At 29.2% G+C, this 13,796-nt stretch overlaps 1 protein-coding gene across 1 annotated transcript; it reads left to right on the forward strand.

Annotated features, from left to right (window-relative positions):
- The first annotated feature begins 3,723 nt into the window (after nt 1-3,723).
- Nucleotides 3,724-5,048, forward strand: LOC131623871 (glucan endo-1,3-beta-glucosidase-like). The gene is made up of 2 exons (XM_058894869.1): nt 3,724-3,875; nt 3,986-5,048. Exons 1-2 carry the CDS (start codon nt 3,815-3,817, stop codon nt 4,921-4,923), a joined length of 999 nt encoding a protein of 332 aa, XP_058750852.1. The 5' UTR covers nt 3,724-3,814; the 3' UTR covers nt 4,924-5,048.
- Nucleotides 5,049-13,796: the final 8,748 nt, after the last annotated feature.

A 13,796-nucleotide genomic window follows, 5' to 3' on the forward strand; every position in this document is an offset into this window, starting at 1 on the left:
AAATTGTGATTTTACGTTTAAACAAGTCTTAATGATTAACTCAACAATATCAAATATTTTAAATATTATTAAAAAATATACATGAATTAAAAAGCACGATATATTTCAATGTAAGGGTGTTCAAAGGACGTCTAAGGTCAGGTTGTATATAATTTAAATCTGGCCATAACACTAGATCTAGTCAGCTATATAGACATGAACCCGATCCCAAACTTGATAAAACTCAATGAGATAAAACTCAATGAGATATGAGTTTAAGAAGGACCGGACATAAGAAAAACACATCTCGGTTAGTTCCAAGACAAGTTACAAATACACAAAATTTTTTAAAAACAGTTTATTATTTTTTCTTGTTATTCATAAAGACTACTCAATTTTTTTTAAAAACAATTTATTATTTTTTCTTGTTATTCATAAAGACTTTGGTTTGGAGATGATCATTCATCGGAAAAATTACTCATCTAAATAACTCATTCATTAGAAAAGTCACCTTAAAATTTCAACATGGAATTGTAAAGATTCATTGTCTTACAAATTAATCATCAAACAAAAAAATCTCTTAACACTACAAGATATACTCTCTCCAGCGACATATATTAGTGACGTGGGAATCACGTGGGTCATTATTTACAGTTGCGACGTGAAATACACTTCGCAACGTGTTTTTAAATTTTAAATAACTTTATAGCCATAAAGTAATCAGAAATCAGACATTGGGGTATGTGAAAAAAGTTGCTACGTGGGATACACGCCGCTACATTAAGTTTATAAATTAAAATATAAGAAGCTATAACATTCATGTGGGGGGAAGATTCAAATTTTAAAAAATTTAGTTGTGACGTTACAAACACGTCGCAACATTTAGAAGGAAAATTCAACGTTACACTGAAGTGACATGGTGACAACATTGCAGGCATGGATATTAATTAATGTTACCGTTGTCATGTTGCGACGTGAGTCTCACGTGGCAAAGTTGCGACGCAATTTTTCTGGAAAATAATCCTCAATACATGCCATCAGAGGGGAAGCCGCTTAACGCTCATGTTGATCACTATATTTGGAGTGAGGTTATTAAAGAAAAATGGCCTAATGGTTGCTTTTTTGGGGCTGAAAATTTGGCGTCCAGCTATAGAGCTGGTGATCGCAATCTATTTCAAAGAATTATAGATGGAGAGGGTGGATCGCGTCAACCAAATCTGACACGGGAACAAGCTGAAACAGTAAGCAATTGGCGTTAAGTGAGGCGAGACGCGAAAATGAGGCCCTGAGGCAGCAACAGGAGCCGCAGATGAAGATGATGCGGAAGACGCAATCTGATATGGAGCAACAGCATGCGCGGCAGATAGAGGGCATTCTGAAGAAGCAATATGAGATGGAGGAGCAGATGAGACGATTTATGCAAGGTGGTGGAAATTATCGTAATGTTCTTGATCCAGAGCCGGAGGATGACGGAGTGGATGATGATTTTAATCCTGATAATTATTTTCCGAATGATGATGATGCCTCATAAAAATATTTTGTATTTCATTTGTTTTTAAATTCATATTTATGTAACTTATTTTACATTTTAATTCATTAAAATATTAGTTTTAAATTTTTAGTTTTATTTAATTGAATTTATTATATAAAATTTATTATATGAATTTACTTTATAAAATTTTATTATATAAATTTTATTATATAAATTATATTTTATAAATTTTATTATATAAATTTTATTATATTAATTAATTAAATTATTATATATAAATACAATTATACTTGCGTCTTTATTTAATTTTTAAAAAAAAAAACATTAAAGGTTGCGACGTAAAACCAACGTCGCTAATAAAGTCAATTTCTCAGTCTGCCACACCTGTTCTACGTGCAGGGACATGTTCCCCATATAAATTAATTGCGACGTGGGAATCACGTTGCAACCTTCTGACGTGTTTTCCACGTCGCTATTGCTTTGTCACACGTGCTCCTGTGACATAGGAGCCCACGTCGCTATATTTTGATTGTGACGTGATTTTCAGTGTTGCGGCGTGACTTCCATGTCGCTGTTGAACATATTTTTTTGTAGTGTAAAAACTAATCAAAAGTAGCCTCAATATGATCTTACGATAAATTATATGTCTACATTTAATATTAATATCTAGTCGTAAATAATGGTGTATCTCTTTTACTATTAAAATAAATATGCTTGTGTACACATACAAAATAGTTTTTTTTTTTTTGTTTTTTAAGTATCACTCTTTCAAAATCTCTTAAAAAAATTTGTAAAAAAGGAAAAAAAGAATATGAAGCTTATCTCGATCCATAATCGAATATGAAGTTTATCTCGACCCATAATTAATTATGGATGTTTATAATCTATTATACAACTACATATGACTGAGTCATCAATTATCAATTATGATCCTCTATAATCAATTATAGTCTGTATCAAGAATTTTTTTTTTAAATTCCTTCAATTATTTTTTGGGTCATGCTAACTAGTGTTCCAGGGGTTCTTTTTAAGCATTCCATATAAATGAAAGTATTTCTTAAATAAATTATTTATTTCAATTTCCAATGTATTGAATACAAGTAATTTCAATAAAACAAACTTTGTTATTCTTTTAAAAAAAGTCAATTATGTGTTTGGGTTGACAGTGGACATAATTGATTTTGACAGAATTCAATTTGATATAATTGATTTTAACATAATTAAATTTAACAGAATTGATTTTTGTTTAAATAGAGTAACATACAAAAGTTTCCTTTAGTTATTTCCGAACACTTCTTATGCTTTTGGTGTTTGTTGTAAGTAGGGGTGGCAAAACGGGCCGCCCGCCCCGCCTTAAACCCGCCAAAAAACGAGTGGGGCGGGCATGCCTGCCAAGTGAAAATGGGCACAAAAATCATACCCGCCCCGCCAAGATGACGGGTTGGCGAGCGGCGGGCTTACCCGCCTATTTTTATTTATATATTTTTTTTTCATTTTTTTAATAGATTAATAGGGTTTTTTTACCTTTTAATTAAATTTTTTACTTAATTTTTAAAACAATTTTTATAAAACTAACTTTTTAACAAATTTTACTTAAAAAAAATTACATATATTTACAAATAAATATATAAAATAAACCATCAAGAATTGGAATTATTAGAATTAACTAAAAAAAGAGAATTTTAGAGGAGGGGCGGACTTTAGCGGGCGACGGGCATTGGCAGGGCAGGCTATGGCGAGCGGCGGGTTTTGGTGGGGCAGGCTTTGGCGAGCGGCGGGCCTAAAATCCCAACCCAATCCGCCATTTTTTGGCGGGTACGCGGGCTGGCCCGGCGGGCCACGGCTCATTTTGCCACCCCTAGTTGTAAGGAACCCTTTATTATTTCTATTATTTATATATTATATTTGTCATTGAAAAACTCAAGTGCATACCAAGCAGACATGTTACCACAGTCTAATTATTAAGTTTAAGTCCAGTCTGTCACAAGGACCACCTTATTGTTTGTATTGAAAATTTTAAGGTTTTAAGAGAGACCCCAACATGAGCAAACGCAACTAGCAGATTACAAACATTATTGTTTTTAACTTCAAGGTATGCAAACAAAGAAAAGTGACGTCACAGAGTTCTCGTCATGTTTATGTGGCTGAATCACAAACTGGACTTGTCAAAGCCATCTGTAATGTATGGTGTTGTGATACCCTCAACCTCAATTTGCATAGATTTTAAATAATTCCATTGGCATATAGTGATCACTTGGTAGAACTTGGATATATATACTGGTCCACTATGCCTATATATATAGGTTGCAAACTAATAGATTTTATATAATCAAAAACACAACCATGTCTATCATATTGGTGTTTATTGGAGTATTATTATCTTCCACTGCAGTAGAGTTTACGGGTTTGTTACTATTTATTTCATCATGAAAAATAATTTCAATACTATCATTTATTTGTCAAACATTTGGTATTTGATCCAATTATTAATATGAATATATATCAAACATGCAGGTGCACAATCCGTAGGCGTTTGTTATGGAGGAAATGGAAATAATCTCCCAGCAAATAAGCAAGTAGTGATAGATTTATACAAATCAAATGGAATTGGCAAAATCCGCTTATTCAATCCAGATCAAGATGCACTTAAAGCCCTAAAAAATTCAAACATAGAAGTAATCCTCGGCATCCCAAACGACGTTCTTAAATCACTCACAAATGCTCAAGCCGCAGCTGATTGGGTCAACCAAAACGTAAAACCCTATTCACCAAGTGTTAAAATCAAATACATTGCAGTAGGGAACGAAATTCATGCAGATTCACCGGAAGCAAGTTCAGTTCTTCCCGCATTGCAAAACATTCAAAACGCAATAACTTCATCCAATTTAGGACAAATTAAAGTGTCCACCGCGATAGACACAACTCTAATTGGAAAATCTTACCCACCAAACGACGGCGCTTTTAGCGACGGTTCAGTTGGTTACATAAGGCCTATTGTTAACTTTTTAGCTAGCAATGGTTTACCACTTCTTGCTAATGTGTATCCTTATTTTGCATATGCTAATAACCAACAAAACATTGGTCTTGACTATGCTTTGTTTACAAAACAAGGGAATAATGAAGTTGGGTACCAAAATTTGTTTGATGCAATTTTGGACTCAATTTATGCTGCTCTTGAAAAGGTAGGGGGTTCTAATGTGAAGATTGTTGTGTCTGAAAGTGGATGGCCATCTGAAGGTGGACCTGGAGCTAGTGTTGGAAATGCTGGAACATATTATGGGAATTTGATTAAGCATGCTAAGGGTGGGACTCCTAAGAGGCCTAATGGACCTATTGAGACTTATCTTTTTGCCATGTTTGATGAAAATCAGAAGGGAGGTGCTGAAACTGAGAAACACTTTGGACTCTTTAGGCCTGATCAATCACCTAAGTATCAACTAAGTTTCAATTGATATGTATAATAATAATAATAAAAGACTAAATGTAACTTGTAATAAAAAGGGTACCTAGTGCCCTTATGGTTACTTTTAGATATTTACCATAATGAATAATGATAATAAATTCTATTGTGTACTCACACTTGTATGCTTTCTCTACCAATTAGTTATTTTTGACTAAAATAAGGTATTAACTCAATGATAATATATAGACCTGAACCCTATCTCAAACTGGGTAAAACTCAATGAGATATGAGTCTAATAAGGGCGGACATGACAAAATCCAGTTAGTCCCAAGACAAGTCACAAATATACAAATATTTATTTTGAAAAAGATCAATTTATTAATTTTTTTTATTCATAAGACAAAATCAACATAGTATAGGTTTCAAGATTAACAAATCACGTCTTGTAAAGAAATTAATCCTAATTATTTTCATGGTTTTTCTAAGGATCATGTCAGAACAAACCCATTGGGTTGAGCTAAGTTGCAAGACCGAATCCGGTCTTGCACACCTCTAGTTCAAAACTTCAAGTGTGTTTTATAATATTTTTAAGATCTAGTCGTAAATAATTGTATACCACTTTTACTATTAAAATAAATACGCGCATGTATGTTGAATGTAGTATAGGGCAAGCAACAAACAAGATTTGGAAATATTGATCCGGGAATTATCGTCTTCAGAGATGGAGAGATGTCATTCAACAGTTTCTACGGTTTCGAGCTTGGGTTTGAATGAGCAAAAAGTAAACAAAGATATAGACAAGAAAAGAATAAACACATTCTTAGAAGAGAAATAACTTATCAGGAATGTAAATATATTCACTCTTCACAAACATACACTTACCAACCCGTTATACTCAACATACGATACTCATCTATGTTATCACGTATCTCTCACATAAGCGTCCATCTCTGGAGCACAAACGAGATCATCTCACAACTAAGGTTATCTCTAACGCGAAGTCGCGAGAACATTCGTATTCTCGCGCCGGCCATCTCTCACGCGCCGCTCAAACACGAAAGCATTAAGTACAGATACCCACAGTGAATGCTAGCTCTAAATCTATCTCTAGAGTTCAGAACCAACAGATTATCATCCTAGATAAGGATTCAAGAAGTTTACCTCTAAAACAACCCAAATCTCCAGCATAGAGCAAAAATCCAGAACAACATCAACACAAATTTGTAAAGCAAGTTAGACATAACATTATAATCGGTAAATATACATAAGATTCGAGTAACTATACAAACAAACCCAACACAAAGAAATACACAAAGAATAGAAAAGATAAACCAAACATCTCGCGGGTTGTCAGCTCCGGTTGATGAGAATTCCACCTCCGATCTTCCAAGTGCATGACCCGGTGTTGTTTTCTAAGCTAATCCTAATTTAAGAATGAAAATGATGGAGTTGGAACCAAAAACTCTCCAAAACCATACCCTAGAAATGTCACAAATGAAGAAATATAAACACAATTTCTGCTACGGCCGCTTAGCGGTCAAACCTCGCTGAGCGGACTACACGTATTACAAAAATATCTAGAACAGTAAACAGGGCTCCGCTTAGCGGCCAGGAAAATTGGTTCGCCACTGGAAAGTGCGCTTAGACGCCGCTAAGCGGACCTCTCTGCACAAATCTTGCTTATTTGATCCAAAATCGTGCAATCGGAGCCGTGCCTTCGACACTTTATTCCTCGAGGCTCCAATAAGCATGAATACCTATAAAAACAAAGGAAAAACTATTAAACGGTATATAAAACATATGAAAACTAAATAATGTGAATATATACACAAAAGTGGGGATTTTATTACAAAATCGGAATGAATAGAATCGATAAGTGCCACAATTATATACTCAAAATAACAACATTTTGGCACTTATCAATGTACACACAAAATAGTTTTTTCTTCTTCCAAGTATTACTCTTTCAAAACCTCTAAAAAAATTGTAAAAAAGAAAAAAAATTAACTTGGATAATCGATTATGGTTATGCGCATAGTCGATTATGAAGCGTATCTCGACCCATAATAAATTATGGATGTGTCATAATCTAGTATATAAGGCTGAGTCATCAATTTTGGTCATGTTTAATCAAAGGGTTAAGCATACAATACCCCCCTAGAATATAGGCGGAATTCCTTTTACCCCGCGGTAAAAAAAATTGAATCACCCATTTGAAATGTTAAAATCAATGCCTTTTGTCCCCTAAGTACACAAGTTATCCCTGTAATTTTTTTTTATTTACCCTCATAGATTTAGTGTTTAATTGTCCCCTTAAGAGAGAATCCAAAAAAATAATATTACTGGAAAATAATCCAAAAAAATATATATTGCAAGAGGTAAAGTAAAAATCGCCTACATTATAGAGGTAAAGTCGTATTAACCCTATGTGTGTATCAAGACAAAAGTTTTCTAAAATTCCTTCAAATAATTGATTATATGGACATTGATAATGCCGCAATTGCACAGTTATATCAATGTAGTAAAATATTGTTCCTCTGCGACTAATATGATTACTCATTCTTTATTTGTATTGTGACTATCTAAAACAGAACGAGTATTTGATTGTTTAGTTTTTTAAAGATTTTATTTTAAATAAAGACGATTCCTAAGATTATGATTCATATCTAAGATAATATATTTGTCATTCCTAAATTGTCACGAGGATTATAGCTTTTATATAATTTTAAATAGAAAAAGGGTAAATTGTTTTAGAGTATGCAATTGTACCTTAGACCACTAAACCCCCAAGTTTCATGGTTGGTTCAATGCTAAGAACCACAAAGAGAAGCTATTTTTTTAAGGGGAGAACTTTCTTAGTTGAACCACCATTTTTTCTTATTTTGGTTCAACTTTTAACGGATATCAATATCCATTATTCATTTCATCGATCAATATCTTATTTCAGTTCATCTTTCATATAGACATCCGTTAAAAGTTTAAAAGTCAAAGTTTCCACTAAAGTTCTTATAACAGGATATGGAAATAGGATTTACATTGGGTATGTAATTTAAACGATCCTTTTCTTATAGAGCTAAAGGGGTATAGGTGATGATAAAAAAAAAAGAATAATTTTATATATAGTAGACATAAGGTAATAAAGAAGAAAAAAAAAAGGAATACAATGTCAGTAAAGAAAATTAAAATATAACATGTATTATAATATGTAATAGAGCTTACAATAGTGTAGCAGAAAAAGAAAAAGGGAGCATAAAATAAACATAATATTGCTGAATTCTAGAAAGTGGATGAAACAACATCTCTTTAGGTGAATTCTTATCTACCCAACTCAAAATATTGGATAGAGCTACCTTCAATGTAAATTTTTTTGGAAAGAACAAAAAATTGTACTATTTTATAATTAATTAAATGTGTTAAAATTAAATAGAACTTTATCAAAGGTTGAAGGTAAATTACCCAATTTTTTGTGATGGATAAAGAAGTTGTCCCCTCTTGTTTAGTCTAATAACCTAATAAGATGTGATAAATCATAATAATGTCATGGATAATCAATACACGATAGTTTGAAAGAAGAACCTTTTAAAAAATAAAATAACAAAATCATATAAAACAAAGAGTCTTGAAGCCATTATGGACATAATGCATATTATGGGAAGACCGTAAGGGTCTTCGCTTTGCATCAAACTAGTAAAGGACCCGTGCGAAGTCGATTTAAACAATAAATAAATATATAATGATGGTTAATAAATATATACAAAAGATACACAAATTAAAAATAAAAAACATTTGAAATTATAATTGTCAAATAAATATTAATTTAATCTAGTTAGAAATATATACTTTAGTAGAAAAAATAAATAAAATAATTAAGTAGTCATCTACCCGTGCGTTTGCACACATCATACAATATAGTTATAATCTATCGTGAGTAGTCATCTACCCGTGCGTTCGCACGTATTGCACAATATTATAAATAATAAATACATATAATATATGTGATTATATTTATTTGATTTGGTAACATGTACCAAACTTTTTTGTCCAAATTTTGTTTATTGTCACTCATACCCCTATCTTAATATAAGCATTTGAAATCTTTTTACTTATTTTAAATAAAAATTTCAATATATTTAATAGATTTATTTTTTCAAAAATATCAGTTATAGGTTAATATGTACATATAAAAAATAAAGGAAATAATTAAGTATTTATCTATCACAGTTGTAAATAAATATAATATAATGATGGTTAAAAATGTAAATAAAATATATACACATTAAGTAGCTTTGTCCCGTAGCTTTGTCCCGTCGAAAAATAAAGAAAAATAAAGAAAATAATTAAGAAATCATTTACCCGTGCGTTCACACGGTTCATACAATGTTATTATAAATAGTAAATTAATATAATATAGTGATGGTTAAAAATATATATAAAATACAAAAAGAATAACAATTTTTTTATATAAGAAATTATGTATTCATCAATCATAATTGTTTAAATGTAATTTTATAAGTAGTTTCGGTCAATCAAAAAATGTATGTTTTTCATAAGAAATTTATGTATTTATACATCATAATTGTATCATGTTTTTTTTTTTAAAAAAAAAATATTAATAGCAATTTTTTTTAGTATAAATATTAAATTTATCATAAAAAATTGCTAACATTTTTTTGATAATTGAAGTTTTTAATATCTTTTATTATACTTTAATAGTATCTTTAATTATAATTAATATATTATATATATTTTTAAAAATAACATAAAAAAATAAATAATGTTCATAGATAAAACTATATTTAGTATTATTATATAGTATTATTGTTAGTAGTTTAGATTAATGAAGCAATTCTGACAATAAGTTAATTATTTGATTTATTGATCAATAAATAATTCATTAAAATATATAATTATTTGGTAATTATTTAATTATTTGATTTATTGATCAATAAATAATTCATTCAAATAAAAAAAATTAAACAACAACATTGATTATAATAAATAATAAAATTAAATGATTATATTGGTCGTTAAAAATTTATTCATTCTATAATTTTGATTATATAATTTTCTAGGTCTCCAATTATCTCAAGGTACAATTTTGATTATATAATTTTCTAGGTCTCCAATTATCTCAAGGTACTAAGGTACTTCAAGGTACTAAGGTACTGTATGGAAGGTAGAGATAAATATATTCTAATTAAAAAAGGTGATTAATATTTTATTGAAAAAAATTAGTTATTTTGTTAATAAATAAATATTAAAAATATTCATTTCACTGATATAACTTCAAATAAAAAAAATTAAACAACAACAATGATTATGATAAAATAATAAAATTAAATGATTAATATTGGACGAAGCTAACAAACTGTAGTGAATAAATAAATGTAGGCCAAACGAAACAATTATTAATAGTGGTTGTCTTGCATATAATAATCGGTTGATATCTGAATGGATGCTTGATAAGCAAAGAGTATAGCAATTTTTGAATAACAAATGAAGGGAAGGTGATTAATATGATTGCATATATAGAACCACAATGAAAGAGAATAGTGAAATATTTGGTGATTAATATGATTGCATATATAGAACCACAATGAAAGAGAATAGTGAAATATTGTAAATAGGAAAATTAAAAAAATTGGAACATAACACAATGCAATTGGATTGAAAATCGTTGAAGCATCTTGGAATTTGAAGATTTTACGGTAAAAGTGGTGTGTAGGTTTCCCAAGAAGTTGTGGAGGCAGGTCATAATGAATTTGGTTTTATCAATACGTTAATGAATGGTTTGCCATAAATAAAATTATTAAAATAGGCTTTTTAGTAAAAGGTATAATAGTTTTTTTTAGTAAAACTTATAATAGGTAATTATGGTACTACCTCTTAATGATTACTTTGAAAATAAATATACTATCTTAAAATTTAAGAAATTTTATATTATAGGCTTTTTATATATTTTACCTGTAATATATTAGTTGACATAGTATATTTTTATTTGTAATTGAATTCGGGAAAAAAATAAAATTTATGTAATTGAAATGAATATTATAATTAAAAAAATTATTTAATATTATATTAAATAATTATTTCTCTTAATTTTTTTACAAATAAGATAGTTATTTTATAATAAAGAGTAAGTTTTTAAAAAATGGACTCTCTCTTTTCATATATATTTTAGAATATTTTTTTTACAAATAACATGGTTATTTCATAAATAGATTGTTTTATCATTTTTTTAAGATAAATTTTGTTTATTTAGGTCTCATTTACCATTACATAAATTTATTATGGGTATAATGAATTTATTACAATAAATATATTTACCATTACCCATATTAAAAGTAGACTAATATAATTTTATAATTAGTATTAAACAAAAAAACTATACTCACAAATGGGATAAAAAGATATGACACAAAAGAATCTCACTCTATTTAATACTAAAATAAATCAAATAAAAATAAATTTGAGTTTTTCATTAATAAATTGTGTTTTTGATACATCATAATTGTCTCATGTTTTTGGTTGAAACAAATATTATATCAATTTTTAGTATAAATGTTACCATCTAAATTCACCTATTTAAAAAGCATAGATTTCTTTTTAAATAATTTATTATTATCATTTTTCATTTTATAAGTTATTTGTTTATTATTTTTGTATTTTATTAATATTTAAAAAAAATAAAAAATGGTAATGATTACTAAAAAAATCATAATAATTAATAGTTTATAAAAAAATTTAATGCTATTTACAACCTTTAAAGGTAGTCAAAATATGTCAATTATGCTACTTAGGAAGACACGGCACTACTATCATCCCTTAAATATATGTATCAATTTTAAAAACTCCAAAATTAAATACTATTAATAATAATAATAATCCATTTACATTAGAAAATGCAAAGAATCTTGATATCAATAATTACAGTTAATTTTGAATTCTGAGATAAGGAATCGCTTACCAATGTAAAATTTGCAAATGAAATATATTTTTTGGAACTTGATAAATACTATCTATTAATTGTTTCGGAAAAAACATGTTAAAGAAAATATTAAAAATATTCCAAAATTTAAATCAATTTGAATTAAGAAAATTAATGTTGTGATAATTAAATAATTGCGCAATATTAATCACATGAAATTACATTTATATTACAAAAATAAATACAAAAAGTATAAGAATAAGCAATACTACATATTTTCACGAAACACCATTCTTTTATTTATTTATGTTTTTATGAAATCTCTATTAAAAATCACTTAAAATAATCAGAAATAATATCTTAATAAAAAAAGTATAAACTAATAACATGCTCTCATTTATGTGAAAACAAATAATTCCTCTTCTTTCAAAATCTTCCATCTTCCATTCCACCTGTATATTACTGTATATTAATACCTGTCAAAAAACAATAATAAAAAATTGACATGTTAAAGGAGTGAAAATAATGAAGATCTTTTATAAAAAGATTAGAAAATAAAACATACTATAATTAAATAAAATGTAATTATATAATAAGAAAATTAAATTAATGGAAAAAAATTAGCATTGGTGCCATTTTAGATTATAGTGTGCCTGATTATATTCATTTAGATGGTTAAAGTACACTTCTTCTATCATTACACAACAACATAGACAAAGTTTTTGCTTCTAATTTTTTATACCAAAAAGAATATCGGAAAAATGGTGTTTATTTGCTTTCTCTTACGCTAATTTATTTGTTTTTCCTCAAAAACTCCCAAAGCTTCCTTTCTCATCCCAAAATAACGCAATGAAAAAATAAATTTCTGCAAAATCAAAAACCAATCATCACGGTTACATTCTCCATTTTTTTATGAAATCAAACCCAGAAATTTAAAGCTTGAATCAGTAATAAAAAAAATGAAAAGGGGAAGAACAGAAACCTTCATCGGCGACTTTAAATGGCGACAATGTTGGACCTGCGGATCTGAGCGGCGGAAGGGATGTGCGACACGGTTGTAGACGGCGGCAGTTGATGTAGACTGAGCAACTTCTAAAAAATAAAATACCAAGAATTCATTATTATGAAAAATCAATAAAAAAAACAGACTATTGATAAAAAAAAGTTAGAGATGAAAAAATAATGAGGTAAAGGAAGATGAAAAGAAACCCTCTGTTTGATATAAAAGAGAGTTAGATATATTTGATTAAGAGAATGAATTTAAAGATGGAGGAAAGGAATTGGAAAGGGTTGTGGTTCAAATTCGTGATATTTCAAATGCTTGGAATATTAGAAGGAACTGTTGAAGAGAATGATAGACAACTTTGTTGAAGAGAATAAATTTATAGATGGAAAGAAAGAATTTGAAGAGACTGTAATGGGTTGTAATTTAGGGTTTGCAGGTTGAAATCAAAAGCCATAATATATAGAGATCATTGACAGAAAGTTACAGGGTTTTTCAGAAACCAAAGTTAAAAAGCGTGGAAGAGATTTTACTGTATTCAAGAAAGTTTTCCACAATTCCAATACAAAGTTGTCACGACAGTATTAATGATGTAAAAGAAAATGGACAATTGAAAGGTTATTAAATGATGAAAAAATTTATTCATTAATGAAAGTATTAAAGGAGATATAATTACCGCTACGTCCTCGAATATCACATTCAAATTAGTGATTATAAGGATATTGAAAGAATTTCATATGTCATGTACTTTATTATATTAAAAGTAGATTTGGATTTTCTAATATTTGAGGGTCTGGGAGGATTACGACCATAATGGCCATTATGGATGGAACCGGCTAGTACCCGGGTTTGATCCCGGCTGGAGTCAAAAACGCCATGGGGCCACGGTGCCGTCGCCTCCGAGTCCGGGTCCGAATTAATCACGTGGGGCCCCTTTCCCCCACGGATACCGGTCGGTTAACACAAAAAAAAATGTACGTTTTTTATTAAA

This window comes from Vicia villosa, unplaced genomic scaffold (genome assembly GCF_029867415.1).
Source record: "Vicia villosa cultivar HV-30 ecotype Madison, WI unplaced genomic scaffold, Vvil1.0 ctg.000089F_1_1, whole genome shotgun sequence".
NCBI classification, from domain to species: domain Eukaryota; kingdom Viridiplantae; phylum Streptophyta; class Magnoliopsida; order Fabales; family Fabaceae; genus Vicia; species Vicia villosa.